Source organism: Carettochelys insculpta, chromosome 17 (assembly GCF_033958435.1).
Source record: "Carettochelys insculpta isolate YL-2023 chromosome 17, ASM3395843v1, whole genome shotgun sequence".
Lineage (NCBI taxonomy): Eukaryota > Metazoa > Chordata > Testudines > Carettochelyidae > Carettochelys > Carettochelys insculpta.
This window is the reverse complement of record NC_134153.1, coordinates 31,326,771-31,342,354: the sequence shown is the minus strand read 5'-3', so window position 1 is coordinate 31,342,354 and position 15,584 is coordinate 31,326,771. Positions and strand designations below refer to the sequence as shown.

Below are 15,584 nucleotides of genomic sequence, written 5' to 3'. Positions count from 1 at the left end.
GGAGCCTGTGTCTTGGGGCTTGGCTCAGGCGCTTGGCAGCTCTGTCCTGTGCCCACCAGGCACATGCTGCGGGGAGCCACCTGGCTGGGGCAGGGGGGGGGATGCCCGTGGGCCTCCAGCCCTCTGACTCCACAGCAGTGGCCCCATCCCGCCTGAGGCATGTGGGCTGGAGCAGGAGGAAGGCTGCATGCGCACACTGGGTGATGGATGGCATTGTGGGTTGTCCCGTGGGCTCTGGGCTGCCTCAGCCCTGTTTGGGAGGCAGGCTGCTGGCTGGGCCGGAGCTGGCGGTCCCAGCCGCTTGGGGCACATCTAACTCCTCAGCGAGCCCCTGGGACATCAGGCCCCACAAGCTGGGTGACTTGCAGGGCTCCCTCCCTTGTGCAGAGGGGTGGGAGTAGGAGACCAGGCAAGGTCCCCAGCTGCGGGGAGCCAGGAGCCCTGAGTGTGGTGCTGGCAGCTTGAGTGCAGGGCTGCCGGGTGCCCCCTAGAGCGCCCTGTGCCTCAGGTGCTGGGCAGTGCCCACTCTGGCTGGCGAGCGCGTAGCTGGGTGCCTGCTGTGGTGGGGGCAGTGCGAGCCAGCCTACGTGATGGGCACCCTGGGCTCACCCACCCTCCCCGCCATGCTGCCGGTCTGCGTCGGCCTCAGGGAGGACTCGGGAATTTCATCCCGGTGCCCGTTGGGGTGCTACAGCTGGAGAAGCCCCAGCGTCCGGGGCGAGGGGCAGTGGTCCGGGTTGCTGGGTGTTGGGTTACTCTCCACCCTGCCTTCCTGCCTTGCAGCAGCTGTGCTCTCCAGCCCCCGGCTCCCCTAACAGCGCACGGCAGGGCCCCGTGGTCGGGAGCAGGTTGGCACAAGGAGCTGCCCCTCTCCGAGCTGGGGTGATGAGCCCAGCCGCCTTGTCCCCACGCTGGTGTTCAGGGAGCTCTGGGGCCATTTTGTGCTGCCCTTGTGCTGTGCAGTAACCGCCATGCCCTGTAGCCGCTGTCCTTGCAGGCAAGCGAGGCCGGACTGACTTGTCACGTGAGCAGCTCAGAATCAGTCTCGCCTGCCCAGCTGCTCCGTGCACAGGCCTGGGTTGATCGCAGAGCAGTGGCTTTCCTGGAGCTGCCGAGCCAAGTCCGTCCTGAGCACAGCTGCCCGGCAGAGCTCTGACCAGCTGGGAGCAGCTGCTGCTCAGGGGCGTGAGCTTGCTTTGGCGCAGCCGGTGCGGGGTGATGGGAGCAGAGTGCAGGGAGCTGTCCTGTGCAGAGACCGAGAACAGTGCCAGGGCTAGTGCCTGACTGTCGCCTGCACTCAGGATCTCGCTGCTGCTCCCAAGTGTTCTGGCCTCTGCTGCCCTGTGCTCCAGGCGCGGACGACCCCTCTAATCCCTGCTGGGCGGGGAGCAGTAAATCGCGCCTGCGCTTCCAGCACTGCATGGAGGGGAGCCCAAAGGAGCCTGCCCCGGCGTGGCTCCCCCTCCTGGTTCTCCCGCAGTCCTGGTGGCAGAGGTCCTTCTGCAGGCCCTGGTACTCCCTGGGTGCGGAGGGGCTGTTCTGAAAGCCAGGCCAGGCACCCAGAGCCACCCTCCTGGGCCTGTGAGCTCCTGGGCTTCCTTCCCGCTCTGGCGGCCCCCAAGGGGAGGCTTCCCAGCCCCCTCCTTGGCTTTGATGCTGGGCTCTGGAGAGGTCTCCCTCATACACATGGGCTACCTCCGTCGGCGCTCTCAGCCGCAGGCCTGGTGTCTGGTCACGCCTCCGCCTCCTCTGCCCGGCAGCTTGCCTTCGAAGTCCCTCTTGTCCATCTCCGCAGGCTACCCAGAGGAAGCTGCTGCCCCGTAGCTTTGCGGGGGAGGTGGCTCTGCCCAGCCCTCAGGCGGCCTCGCCGGGCCATGTGATCTAGTTGGGGAGTGGGCTTGGTCAGACCTGTCTGGTGCTCTCATCTCTCCAGCTGATCTGCTTGGTGGCCCTGGGCAAGGTGCCTCAGTTTCCCCTCTGTGAAATGGAGCTGTGACCCTGCTCCCTGGGGCGGGGCTGGAGAGAGGAAGCGCTCTTGAGGCAACGGGCAGGTCCCCAGTGTGCCGGTGTGACTAGAATCTGGCCACGGGCACTGGGAAGCGTGCAGCTGGGCAGCGGCTGGTCTGGAGGGAGGTGCCAGGGAGGCTTAGCTAGGGCCAAACTCTGCTGCCTCTTTGGCTGAGGGCTGCTGTGGGGGCTGGGGAAGCCCGGTCTGTGCCTGCTGTCAGGACTCTGCCCCTCGATGGCGCGGGATGAGCAGGACCTGAACTCTGCACTCAGCTGGGAGCCATGTATCGCAAGTGCAGGGGGCCTGGCGGGGCCCTGACTCCAGCAGCCGTTCCTTGGGAACTGCCGCGTGGCTGCTGACTGAGTGTGTCCACACCGGCTGCTCCTCAGCAGAGATGGGCTGAGAGGTGGGCAGCTGGGCTGGGCTGGGCTGGGCAGAGCCGGGCTGAGAGGTGGGCGGCCGGGCCGGGCAGAGCCGGGCTGAGAGGTGGGCGGCCGGGCTGGGCAGAGCCGGGCTGAGAGGTGGGCGGCCGGGCCGTGCTGGGCAACGCAGAGCCTGGCCCTTGCTTGCGCCTGCAGAGGAACACATGGCTGTGGGATTAGGGCTTCTGCACAAGTGAGCCGACAGCCCTCGGCTCCTCTTGCTGCGCTGTGCCTCAGCGGTGGCGGAGCTGGGTAATGGCAGAACAAACAAGCTGCTGTGCTCAGCTCAGAGCGGGGCCTGGCCTGCCCCAGCGGGGATTAGAGGCTGATTATTTCTGCAGCCGGAAGAGACGTCTCCCGTAATTGGATAAATGCTGGGAAGGCCGGTTCACCACCGGCAGCTGCCGCAGCGCTTGTGGCTCTGGACAGTCTGCTGGAGTGCTTCAGCCTGGAGGCGGTGAGACGGGGAGCGGCGCACTCTGAGCCCAGCATTGCCCAGCAGGCCCGGTCCTGCTGGCAGTGCTGGGGTGGTGCCCGGGGGCACGGCCACGCCTGCCCCGGTATCAGACTCGGGCACGGCCCAGCCAGACTGCTGATTGCGATGCAGAGGCCTGGGGCAGTTGGCTGAGTTCTGTTTTTCTGGCCTTGGGGTGGGACAGCTGGGTCCGGCCTCGCTCTCGGGGCAGGCAGCTGGCACCAGGGCGTTCTGTTCTGCTTCGGGGTGGAGCTGTAACGTGGCCGGTCCCGCGGCCTGTCCTGGCACTGGGAAAGGCTCACTCACAGATGGGTCCAGCAGGCCTGTGCCGCCCATGAGTCTGGGACAGCGTCCAGGGTGCTGCTGTGCTGAAAGGCCCCTGGTTAGCAGGGTGGCTGGCCAGGGACTGCCTGCAGCTGGGAGGAGCAGCAGGAAAGCCGGAGGCTCTTAGTGGAGGGCTTCCCAAGACCCACGAGAGCCACGTGAAATTTGTCCCCTTCAAGCCTGTGTGGCACGTCTTGCCCGCCCCCACTCAGGTCCCGGCCGCAGGTGCTGGAAGGAGCCTTTCGTTCCTGGTGAACCTGGAGCCTGGCTCGACCGTATCTGAGTGACCTGGGACAGGGCTGGGCTGGGCTGGGCTCAGGGCGTCGTCCTGTGGCCAGGGTGCTGCCTTTGCAGTAGCTGTGTGGGAGGGAGTTGGGTAGCAGCCCTGCAGTGCCGGGGAAGGGAGGAGGCTCCAGCCCTGCAGGCCGGCTCCCTGGGAGGTTGCAGCCAGCTACAGGTCTGAAAGCCGTTGCTGGAGTCTTGCAGAACAGCGGTTGACCAACCCCCAGAGAGTGTCTCGGCTGGGCTGCGCTGGGCTGGTTAGTGATGCCAGGGCAGCTGGGAGAGCGGCTGGGGAAGTAACGGCAGTGCAGGGGCGATGACACCTCTCGGCAGTCTGACGCCGGCCCTTGCTCACCTCGAGGGCGGAGGGAAGAGCTGGAAAATGCCTCTCTTAGCCGGCGTGGAGGGGAGCAGAGTGCCAGGCCTTGCTGTGGGGGGTCAGTGCAGGGCTTGGCACAGGCCGGCGGCAGGTGGCTGGGCGCTGTGTGTGAGCCCTGCAGGGCAGCGGGCAGGAGCGGGTGGCTCCAGAAGGCCCGAGACAGGCTTTGTGCACGCGGGGATGTTTGCTGAGTGAGAGTCAGAAGCAAGGGAGGCTTGTGCTGTGCCTGCGTTAGGTGCCTTCCCCGGCTGCTGTGGTGTCCTGGCGCCAAAGCAGCACTGCCCTCGACTGCGCTGCTCCCCCCGGGGCTCATCGCCCCCTTTGCAGGAAACTCCGGGGCGGCAGCAGAACTGGGTATCAGGGCTGCTGGTGTCCCGGCCCAGCTGTGTGGTTCCAGTCCAGAGGTGCCCTGAGCCTGGCAGCACTTCCCTGCGGTGGCTCTGTGCTTTGTGCTCTCCCTCCTGCAGCAGCAGGCAAGGGACTCCAGCCAGCGGCTCCGGCAGTGACACATGGCTCTTGCTCTCGCTGCCAGCTGCCCCTTCCCTCCCTCGGCTACGTTCTTGGCCAGAGTCTGTTTGATGATGCTGGGACTGTGCAGTGCCAGGGTTGCCCCCGCCCCGGTGCCTGTAACGCAGCCCACCCGGCGTCGGGGCCGTGCAGTGCCAGGGTTGCCCCCACCCTGGGCCTGTATTGAGGAGCCCCTGGCCATTGCTGGCAGCCAGGCCTGGCTTGGCGGAGGACACATCAGCAATCACTCGGGCACTGGCGCGTGCATCTGTGGAGTATTAAATAACAGACCTGGCCGGGCCACGCTGGGTGCAAGTGCCATGGCCTAACCCTCTCGCTGCTCTTTGCAGAACTCGCTGAAGAAGCGGGGGTCTCGTTCCATGGGGAAGACAGACAAGAAATCTCCTGTCCAGGTACGTGACTGCAGGCTGGCCTGGGGCCCTGCTGCCCGTCCAGGTGGCGTAGAGCTCCTGGAGCTGTGCTCAGCTGGCTGGGGACAGTCCTGGTGCAGCTGTGGGGCCTGGCATGGTGGGTTTCTGAAGGGGTTTGGGGCATAGCTCCTTCCGCCTGGAGCTTGGCCCCACGAGGCACTGCAGTGCTAAATGGGCTTGCTGCTCCGCGGGGGGTGGTGCTGGGGCTGCAGCCCTGTAGCCACTTTCCTGGGCAGATGAGCCAGGCTCCTCCCTGCAGAAAGTCGAGCAGTTTAGGAGCCACGAGCATGCCTGCCCCAGCACTGCTCTGGTGTGGGACGCGGGCGCTCGCGGTTCTGCAGCAGCCGAGCTCTCGCCGGCGTGTGGCTGGGGCACCGAGAGGTGTGTTCTGCGTGGGGTCTTAGGCCTGTGGCTCTTGCTGTAGGCCTGGGGCCTGGCTGGCTGGGATGGCCGGGGACATTACATAACAGGCGCAGCAGCAGGGGCTGGGTCCCATGGCCTTAGAAGGTCCTTTCCTGTCCCAGGCCCGGTCTGCTGTGCTGGATGGAGAGCCCCACGCGGGTGGCTTGGGCCTGGGAGGTAATATTTAAAGATCCACGCTGAAGCTCAGCCGGCAGAGCACCGCTGCTTGGCAAACTGGGGGTGCCCTGTTCACACCTGCCTGCAGCCAGGGCATGCACAGGTATCCATCTGCTCAGGAGAGGTGCCCCGGCCAGCAGTCAGCCCTGTGAATGTCGCAGATATCCCTTGCTCTGAACCCTGCCTTGAAGGGGCACTGGACCATGTGGTCGAGCTGGGCCCTTGCTGCAGGCGGAGGGATTGCCCTCTTGGTGGCTGGCGCGTGCGTGGCTTTGGCTGTCCTATCATCTGAGCAGGACGCGCAGGTTCAGAGCCGGGCTCGCTGCAGAAACGAGAGGGGAAAGTCTCTCTCGGGGGCCGAGTCCGTGTTGCAGAGGTGGGGCGCGTCACCATCAGTGCTTGCTCTGACCCCTGCAGGCTGCCTTAGATGACCCTGTACCACGGTGGATTATCTGCCCTGGCAGCAGGGCCTGCGGGTTCATTAGAGCAGCACAGAGGACATACTGTGAGTCACAGCCGAGTGAGTGCTGGAGGCAATTCCAGCTCATCGCATTGCTGGGTGGTTATTTAATCGACTCGCAGCCTTGCTGAGGTCCGCAGGGAGGGCACGGTTGGCCTTGCAGCACGCGTGCGCGCAGGGGCTGGTGCTCAGCCGGGGTTAGCAGCACAGCGGTGTGGGTGTGGACCTGCCATGGGCCTGGCCCCTCGTGTGTGGGTGCAGAGCGGCTGCAGCAATAGCCAGTCCATCTCCCTTGCAGTGGTGGGAAAGCCCCTGTCGCCCCCACACCTAGACCCTGAAGATAGACCCCGTAACTCCCGGGTGGGACGTCTGCAGCTGCTGCCCGGAGAGACGGACGTGGTTTCCTTTGCAGGCGTTAGCGTGTTAGCAGAGGCCTTTGGCGGGGGCTGAGGAACGGGGGGGGCTGTTTCTGCTGGCTTGGCTCTCCTCCGTGGCGGAGCTCGTTCCCGGTGATGGGCTGGAAGTGTGCGACAGCCGCTGGCTGGCCAGGTGCAGCCGTTGGTGCGCGTTAGCCGCATCTCAGCACTGTGGCCTACAGGGGCGTTGCCTTGTGGGAGGGGTGGATTTTGAGAGTCCACTGACTGTTGAAGTGCAGTGGGTGTCGGGAGGGAATCAGACAGCCTGCCAAAGGCCGGTTTCTCTCGGTCCCCCGAGCGAGCACCCGTCCCCATCCCTTCCAGGGCTGATGGTTCCAGGCTGGCCTTTGGCAGCTGTGTGTGTCCTGAGCTTCAAGAGTGAGACTTGACTTTCCAGAGATCTGAGCTCCCATTCAGGCACCTGAGCAAGGGGCAGATTTAAAAGGGGGTTCAGCATGGTGGGGGCTGCAATCTGGCTGGGAGTTCCCCTTGGTAGCTGTGGGGAGCTGGGGGTTTGGGGCCTAAGCGGGAACCTCTCCTGGAAGTCTGCTGCCAGCTGGGGCCATACGCAGGGCTCTCTCGTGCCCTCAGCAGCACTCTGCTCTGCAGACGGCCTTGAGCCCAGGAGGATACTTTGGCCCTCGTGCCCACAGTTCCATCAAGCAGCGGTTTGCTGCCCACTTTGGGAACGTGGCCCCATCCTGGCAGTGCGAGCGAGACAGCTGTAGAAAGCTGGGGGGCTTGGAGAGCAGCAGCTGCCGCTTTGAGGGCAGTGCAGGCTGGGATGCAGCAGCTGGATTTGAATTTGAATTTGAATTTTCAAACTCTCCTGGCCATCTGGAGAAAAGCCCCGAGTGTTTGCCAGGCTTCAGTGGGAGGGGTTTGGGAGCATGCGCAGTGCTCTAGGAACAGGCCTGGGAACAGGAAATATCAGCTTCCAGCCAACAGACCCTTTGCCTGAGCTCAGATTCACGGGGGAAAATCGCCTGTGTGCTGGGGGAGTGCAGGGAAGCAGCGGCCGCATCTCCTGCCTCATCATCTGGGAGCCCAGCAGTGTAGCTGGGCTTTCCCTGGGTTGTGGGCCGTGTCCAGCTTTCCCTGTGTTACACATGCAATGGCTCCGTCCCATCTCCCGGGCTTGGTTTCTGCTGCCCCTGGGTCTCTGACCTCCCCAGGCTCCCCCCGGTTCAGTGCTTTGTGGGGAGCAGCCAGCTCCATGTCAGGGTGAGCAATGTGGGGCCCCCCAGGCTGCCCTGGAAGGCTGACCTGAGGGTCACGGGGACCCTCTGGTGTTGGCTCAGCGCCGGCCCCTCAGGCATTGTCAGCGGCGGGGTACCGCTCCCAGCAACGGGACCGAGTCCTGCTAAGGGAAGTGCAGGCAACCTTTGGGGGGGCCTCCCTGCTGCACTGTGCAGAGGGGCAGCCCAGCCTGGGCCCCGCAGGACAGGGGACTGATGGGCTAGCCAGGGCTGCAGCTCCGCCAGGGCACAGGAGATGCTCAGTGACCATGCGGTGCACACAGCCCCGGGCCCATGAGACAAACAAGCTCTGTGTTCGGTGTGCTGGCGTCCCTGGGATGCACACAGAGCGCCTCAGTCCAGCCGCAGCGAGGCCCCAGGAGCTTTGTTGTGAAATAATTGGCTCCTGTTGGCTGGGCAGCGAAGGGAGCCCGGAGGAGGGCCTGCTAGCGATCTGAGCTAATTCAAAGCCCTTCAGCGTGCGCAGGGCCATGCCAGGCCCCACCATGGCACTCTGCTTTGCTGGCCTGGCCAGCGTGCAGTACAAGCAGCACGTCAGCACCCTCCTGGGCCAGACCTGTGTCCCGCGTGATTAGCTGCTTCCCTCGGCTCTGGCTCTGCATTTCCTGTCGTGTTTGCTACGCTTTGTGGGCAGCCCCAGGTTCCAGTCTCCGCAGGGGTCAGAGCAAGCGGCGCTCCGCAGGCCTGCGGGGCAGAATCTGCTGCGGGATGGTTTTCGGTTTTCCTTCGGGTGAGTGGCCGAAGGGCCAAATTCTGCCTGGAGGTTTGAGGGCCCAGGGCTGCTCCATAACGTGAGCTCCCTTGCGGCAGGGGGACAGCTGAGGTGGGGCCACCAGTTTTCCGGAAGCCGCAACCACAGGAAGCTGAGCCTGGTGCTGTTGGTCTCGGGCTGTGTCTCAGAGGGGGTCACTACCTGGGCTCTGTGCAGCTGCAAACAATAGGTGTCAAACCGCTCTGCTCAGGGCGGTTTCAGGCCCTTCTCTGGCCAGTGTGGTGCACAGGTTAGATTAGATGGGCACAAAGGCCCCTTGAGAGCTGGGACTCTCGTCGGGATCACCGTTTTAACGCCTCTGCTGTTTCGGCACCTAGGAGGACAGCGCAGACCTCAAGTGCCAGCTGCATTTTGCCAAAGAGGAGTCGGCCCTGATGTGCAAGAAGCTGACGAAGCTGGCCAAGGAGAACGACAGCGTGAAGGAGGAGCTGCAGAAGTACCACGCCCTGTACGGGGACCTGGAGAGCTCTCTGTCCAGAGAGGAGCTGGCCGACTTGCCACACTCCCGCGAGGCCGAGCTCAAGGTCCATCTGAAGCTCGTGGAGGAAGAAGCCAACATCCTGAGTCGGAGGATCGTTGAGCTGGAGGTGGAGAACCGTGGGCTGCGGGCGGAGATGGACGACATGAAGGGACCCGGCGACAAAGAGCTGCTGGGGCAGGATGGCCACTGTGCTTTCTCCTCTGGGGACTCCGGGGAGAGCCAGGGGGAGCTGCGGCGACACCTGCAGTTTGTGGAAGAGGAGGCCGAGCTGCTGAGGAGGTCGCTGCTGGAGCTGGAAGACCAGAACAAGCTTCTGCTGAACGAGCTGAACAAGTACAAGTCAGACCACGACCTGGACATCACCCTGTCGGAGGACAGCTGCTCCGTGGTCAGTGAGCCATCGCAGGAGGAGCTGGCCGTGGCCAAGGTGCAGATCAGCGAGCTGAGCGGCAAGGTGAAGAAGCTGCAGTACGAGAACCGTGTGCTGCTCTCCAACCTGCAGCGCTGCGACCTGGCTTCCTGCCAGCCCACCAGGCCCATGCTGGAGACCGATGCCGAGGCCGGTGACTCTGCCGACTGCATCCCGCCCCAGCTCTGGAGAGAGGTGCCCATTGGAGGAGAGGGCGGTGTGCAGGAGCACCTGGAGCGGGGGCTTGGCAACAGCAAGTCCCAGGAACACAGCCCCAGCCGGCTGGCCAAAGCCAAGGACTTGGAGACTCTGCTCGATCTCCGGGACCAGGCCGCGCTTGTCAGCAAAGCCATCGACGTCTTGATTTCGGACGCCAACGGCTTTGCCTCCAGCCTCAAGGTGTGTCTGGCCAACGACCGCCTGGAGCTGGTGCTGGGCGAGGTGGTGGGGAGCAGCGAGAGCCCCAGCGACTCCAAGCTGATCAGTGTGATCTTCGTGAGGCTCCGCGCCCTGCAGCAGGAGCTGAGCGCCTTCGTGAGGAAGGTGGGTCACGCTGGGGACTGCTGGAGAGAGTCCTTCCCGCCCGGCTGCGGTGCCCAGGACTCCCCCAGAGCGGCACAGTGCAAAGAGCACAGCTCCGACCCCCAGGTACATGGGTTCCGGGGCGACTGCTTTGCTTGCCTGGCCCTTTGTCCTGTTTAACAGCACAGACATGCCGAGAGCGTAACCTCCCCTGTGCTCCTCCGGAGCGCCCAGCCTGACAGCTCCCTGCATGGTGGTGGGACTCTGCCGGGGAGGGGTGAGCCCTAGAGCTCTGTACTGGTCACCCCCGTTCCCAGCTCTCGGGCTGTGGTGCGGCTAGCCTGGGCCAACCACTGGGGAAGGGCTCGTGAGTCCAGTCCTACCTCAGCGTGTGCAGGCTCACGAGCAGCTGCCTGCTCCGATGGCACAACATCCCCAGGCTGGGGCGCAGTGAGTACAGAGGGCGGTGCTGTCCTGGGTCTCCAGGTGCCCCAGACGCAGCACTCCTGGGGAGAGCTCCCAGCTCCTCTGCGAAGTGCTGCAGAGGGAGCCCCCGCGTGGCGGAGTTCGGTTTGACCGAGCTCGGCCGGGAGAGCGGGAGCTGTGGGTGTGGCAGGGCCTGACGCCTGCAGTCCTCTCGCCAGGTGCATTGTGGTGCTTCTCTTGAGGAGCATCTGCACAGCGGGGCCCCGCTGGCAGGTGGGCAGGAGTGTGCCAGGAGCCCAGGGGCCGCCGCTGGGGAGCAGGACCTGGAGGGAGGTGGGTGGCAGCCCCTCGCCCCAGCACACTGGTGTGTGTGCTCAGAGTTCTGTTGTGCTGCACGGCACCGCGGCTGGGGTTTGCATGCGCTTCCCTCTCTCCCTCCCCGTCTGCTCGTCCTGTGTCTCCGGGGGCCCATGCTGTCCTCTGCCTCGCGCCCTTGTCGTCGTCCTGTAGCGCGTGGCGGGTTGGCCCCGTTTCGCTGAGGGCTGCTCTCATTAACTTGCCCGTGCGCGCAGCCGTCAGACTTCAGGGAGAGCCCAGACTGGGAGGCTGCAGGGAGCCGGCCCCCGGACCTGTACCGCAGCAACGCCATGGCCGTGGACCCCAATGTGAGACTGCCCAGGAGCTACCGGCCCTACCAACCTGACGAGAGTGACTCCTATGCTGCCGAGGTAGGTGGCGGCGGGCCAGCCAGGCAGCAGCTGAGCCAGCACACCAGCTGTGGGGGACAGAGGGCCTGAAGTGTGGGGGTGCTGGTGGGCTGGCTTTGCCTGCGCCCTTGGGGTCTGCCACAGGACAGCTGGTGAGAGGGGACGGGTCCTAAAGAGGCACTGGCTCACCCTGAAAGCTGCTTTCCGGGGCTGGCCGTCTGTGCCGGGGGAGAGCTCCCCGGCCTGCGGTGAATGGGGAACGCCACGGGGCTGAGCCTGGCCACTCCAGCTGGCCGTCCGTGCCGGGGGAGAGCTCCCCGGCCTGCGGTGAATGGGGAACGCCACGGGGCTGAGCCTGGCCACTCCAGCTGGCCGGCCGTGCCGGGGGAGAGCTCCCCGGCCTGCGGTGAATGGGGAACGCCACGGGGCTGAGCCTGGCCACTCCAGCTGGCCGGCTGTGCCGGGGGAGAGCTCCCTGGCCTGCGGTGAATGGGGAACGCCACAGGGCTGAGCCTGGCCACTCCAGCTGGCCGACCACGCCCTTCACTGAGCACCTGCACCTCCCGGAGGGACCTCTCCAGGTGGCCCTGTGTGCTGTGCCCTGCACTGCCCTCAGCTGCGGTGCCAGGCCCAGGTCCGAGCTGCTCTGTGGCTAACCCCAGAGCGCTGTGGTTGGGGCTGGCTGAAGGTCCTGCTGGGGCTCGGCCCCTCCCAGCAGGAGTAGCTTGACCAGGGCTGGGGCCTTTGTGCCCTTGTTTGCTGGAGGCCCCAGTAGCGCGAGAACCGCATAGGCGTGGCTGCAGCCCCTCTTGGCTGTGCCCTGGTGGGTTCGTGCCCCAGCCTGCAACGGGGAGCTGCCGCTCGGGGCTGACTGCCCGCTGGCCTGCAGATGAAGGAGCTGCAGCTGGTGCTGGCCGAGGCCAACGAGAGCCTGCGGGGTCTGCAGGAGCAGCTCGCCCAGGAGAGGCAGCTGAGGAAGGAGGAGCTGGAGACCTTCTCCCAGAAGATCGGCCAGGTGAGTGAGAGGTGCTGCCTGGGCCGGGGGCAGCCAGGGGCCAGCACAGCAGCCCAGCCTGCTGCCACCAGCTCCTGGCAGCAAGAGGGAGCAGCGCCCCATCGCTGGGGGCCAGCGGAGTCTCTGGGGCTGCCTGCGGCAGTCAGCTCCTTGGGCAGTGTGCAGCAGCCAAGCGCCCACTGCCCCGAGCCCTGAGGTTTCCAGTGCCCCCAGTCCCCCATTCCATTCCCCCCAGCGTGCCCAGCCCCCGGCCCCCCTTCCGCCCCCGCCCCCAGCGTGCCCGGCCCAGGCACCCCCCACACATCTGCCAGCTAGGCTTGGGGTCCATGGCATTTTTCCCCTTCCTTGCACCCCGTGCCCTGCCCCCTGCTGCACACCCACACGCCCCGGCCTGTGGTCAGGCCGACGTGCAGCGTTTCCACACTGCTGCTGCTGAGGGTCGCTGGCTGGATGATCCTGCCCCGAGCGCCCCCAGCCCCGTCCCAGTGCTGTTGGGCCAGGGAATGAGTCCCAGCCCTGGGAGCTCTGCTCCAGGCTCAGCCCCACCACCTGGGCTGGTCCTGCAGCGGGGTCATGTCGGGGTGCCTCTCCCCAGCTGAGGGACGACCAACAGAAGGCTCTCCTGAGGCGCGACTTCGAGCTGCAGAGCCTGGGCCTCCAGCGGCGCCTGGAGCAGAAGTTCTGGAGCCAGGAGAAGAACCTGCTGGTGCAGGAGGCCCAGCAGTTCCAGCAGAGCTTCCTGCTGCTCTTCATGAAGCTCAAGTGGTTCCTCAAGCGCTGGAGACAGGGGAAGATCCTTCACAGCGAGGGCGACGGCTTCTTGGAGGTGGGGAGGTGGCTGGGCCCACTGGCTGCAGCCCGCGAGGTGGCCTGGCGAGCCGTGCACCTCTGGGGTACCAGTGGCGGGATACCGCAGCCTGGCAGGGCCTCTTGGAGGTCCGTCTGGCTTAGCCCTTCCCTGGCCTCCTGCACGGCACTGCGGGTGTGGGGGCCAGGCAGGAGGGAGGGGCTGCAGGGCCCCGCTGCTGAGCCTGGGACAGAGCACAGGGCGGGGATGGCACCTCATGCTCAGCGCTGCCCTCCAAACTTCTGCACTGGATGCTGCCCCCTTCTCAGCAGCTGGCGTGGGGGCTTGGCAGCCCCAGCGAGGCCGTGGCCCGTCGCTGGGTCTGTGGGCGTAGAAGGGGCCCCATGGGTCGCCCTCTCGCCCAGGGCAGGGCCGGCTGCTGCACAACATCAGCTTGTGTGCGGCCGCCCGCCGTGCCGGGGGGGTCACAGGGCAGAGAGCAGGAGTGTCTGGAGCAGCCCAGCTCAGAGACTCCAGCCTCACTTCCCAGCAAGCTGGCTGGGCCTTTGAGTCTGGGGCTGCGCCTCTGAGTCCTCGCTCTTCCCGCGTGCTGCCAGCCCGACGCAGCCGCTGCCTGTCGGGGGAGCCTGCCCAGCACCGGGCGCTCAGCCCTCGCATCTATGGCACCGCACTCGCTCGCAGAGGAGCACAAACCACTTCCACGGAGCGGGTGGCCTCTGAGGGGCTGCGGCTGCGGCTTGGTGGCAGCTGCCTTGTTGGGGCCGGCTTGTGCCAAGGCCATGGCGTGTCTCGCCTCGCCTGGCCAGGGGCAGTGGTTTCTGCAGCCTGGTGCTGAGACCAGGTCCCCTGCCCGGTGGCTCTGCACGCAGCCCCGTTACACCAGTCCTGGGCCCTCCATCCCAGCTCACAGTCCCTGGGCTCTGCTGGGGGGCGTTCTCTGTGCCGGGATCCTTTCTCCTGCCTGCGGCTGGAGTGACCTTCCCCCATGGTCTGGTCTGGTCCTCGTGCTTCCAGGTGAACAGCATGAAGGAGCTGTACCTGCTGATCGAGGAGGAGGAGCTGGCCCCCCAGCAGCAGGCCGATAACAAGCTGTGTGCTGGAGACGCCTGGAGGCAGAGCACGGTGAGTTGGCGCCCTGGCGTTGCTGTGGCGGGTGTCCGGGCGCTGAGCTCGGAGTGGGGGGCGGGCAGGCGACTTGCAGCTCCCTGGGTGCAGGCAGGCTGTGCTGGGCCAAGCTGGGGGTGCTGGGCAGCCTAGGGCTCTGTGTCTCTGCTGCAGCAGCCCCTCAGTCCTGCCATGCCAGCCACCATCACGGCCGGGCCCTCGGAGCTAGTGCCCCGCAGGACAGGAGCCCGGCACTGCAGTGCTGGCCGCTTGTAAGCAGTGGGCATCGGTGGGGAGGCTGGAGCAGGTGGGGGGCTCCGAGCTGCGACTGGGCTGTCGAGTCCTGGTGCCAGGGCAGCTCCCTGGAGGTGCGTCCCAGGCAGCCCTAAGGTCTCGGCTGCAGCCTGGCAGCTCCCGGGTGGGGGCTGCAGCTCTGTGCTGGCCTGGAATTTGCTGGCTGCCTGGGACTGGCATGGCTGATAGGCACGCAGGGTCCTTCTGCCCTGTGCCAGAGGGTGGGCTAGCTGCCGGCACAGGTGGGCCTTCCTCCCGTCCTTCCCTCCCTGCCTGGGCCCCCCACGGGAGGGCTGAGGCCCATGGGCCGGTGCTTGCCAGGCCCTCTCTGGAGTGTGGGCCCAGGCTGCACTTCCTTCCTCCCCTCTGACTGCGCTGCTGCTGCCCGGTCTGGGGCACAGGGCAGGTTCCGGGCTCCGTCCGGGGAGCTGGGTGCTCAGCCCAGGGCCTGCAGAGCCGCCGCTACAGCAGCACCGCGCTCACCCTGCTCCCGTCCCGTCCCGTCCCGCCTGCCCGGCAGCCCAGCGAGCACGTCAAGACCCTGGCGGACACGGAGGAGGTCCTGAAGGAGCTGTGCATGGAGCTGCGGGAGGAGCGGCAGGGCGCGAACGAGCTGCAGCAGCAGTTGGCCAAGGCCAAGGCTGCGTGGGAGGTGGAGCGGACCGAGCTCAAGTGCCACATCGCCCAGGTGAGCGCCGCAGGCCGGGGGCAGGCGCGTGGCTCCCTGGGTGGGGCTGGCTGCATCCGGGCCGGGCTCCAGAGATGGGCCTTGCCGCCGGGGTGCCTGGCCCCTGGCTGCAGCGCGGGGCAGAGGAGGGCCGCAGTGCATTGTGGGGCTCCTTGTGAGCAGCTCAGGCCCAGGGAGTTTCCACGGCAACAGGGCTGACACTGCAGCTCCGGCTGGCGAGAACGAGGCCCGTGCTGTCCCTTGCAGGGTCCCGGGGCCGGGGGCCATGCGGTGGGAGGAGCGGGCCGGCCAGATCCCACCCAAGCCAGCGGCGAGCCCTCGGGTGCTCAGCAGGGACTCTGCACCCCTGGGGTGGACTGGGACGCGGGCAGCCACGCCAGGAGCAGTGCAGCCCCACCTCTGCTGGAGGGGGGAGCACGTAGCTGGCTGTCCCATCCGCTCCTGCCGGCTGGCCGCACCTGCTGCCACTCCACGCAGGCCGCTGCCCTCTCTTGCCTGGGCCTGCTCAGACACGCGCTGGTGCCCTGCAGAACAGCAGCGTGCCAGCCCCGTGCTCCAGAGGGGTCGTTCTTGGGCGCTCCTCTGGACTGCTGCCCTGGCCAGGCTTTATCCCTGCTGCAGCTGCTAGCTCAAGGCGCTGTCGTCTGCTGGAGGACTGAAGCCCTGCCCCGGCGCTCTGCTGCAGGACCTTCCGTGGGCTGAACTGCTGGTGCAGCAGCTGTCTCGCCTGTTGCATCTCACCAGGGTCTGAGCCTGCCCAGCCCCGGCTGCCCGAGCTCTGTGCTCGATTGCTTCCCCCGTTCGCAGCCCGGAGGC

At 66.3% G+C, this 15,584-nt stretch overlaps 1 protein-coding gene across 1 annotated transcript in view; it reads left to right on the top strand.

The window, feature by feature from the left end:
• The window catches only part of MTCL2 (microtubule crosslinking factor 2), a 58,269-nt gene that overhangs the window by 24,816 nt on the left and 17,869 nt on the right, over nt 1–15,584 (top strand). The window contains exons 4-10 of the mRNA XM_075011590.1: nt 4,748–4,810; nt 8,632–9,852; nt 10,725–10,880; nt 11,749–11,874; nt 12,470–12,700; nt 13,697–13,804; nt 14,601–14,768. Of these exons, the coding sequence (XP_074867691.1) occupies nt 4,748–4,810; nt 8,632–9,852; nt 10,725–10,880; nt 11,749–11,874; nt 12,470–12,700; nt 13,697–13,804; nt 14,601–14,768 (2,073 nt within the window). The remainder of the gene's footprint in view (nt 1–4,747; nt 4,811–8,631; nt 9,853–10,724; nt 10,881–11,748; nt 11,875–12,469; nt 12,701–13,696; nt 13,805–14,600; nt 14,769–15,584) is intronic.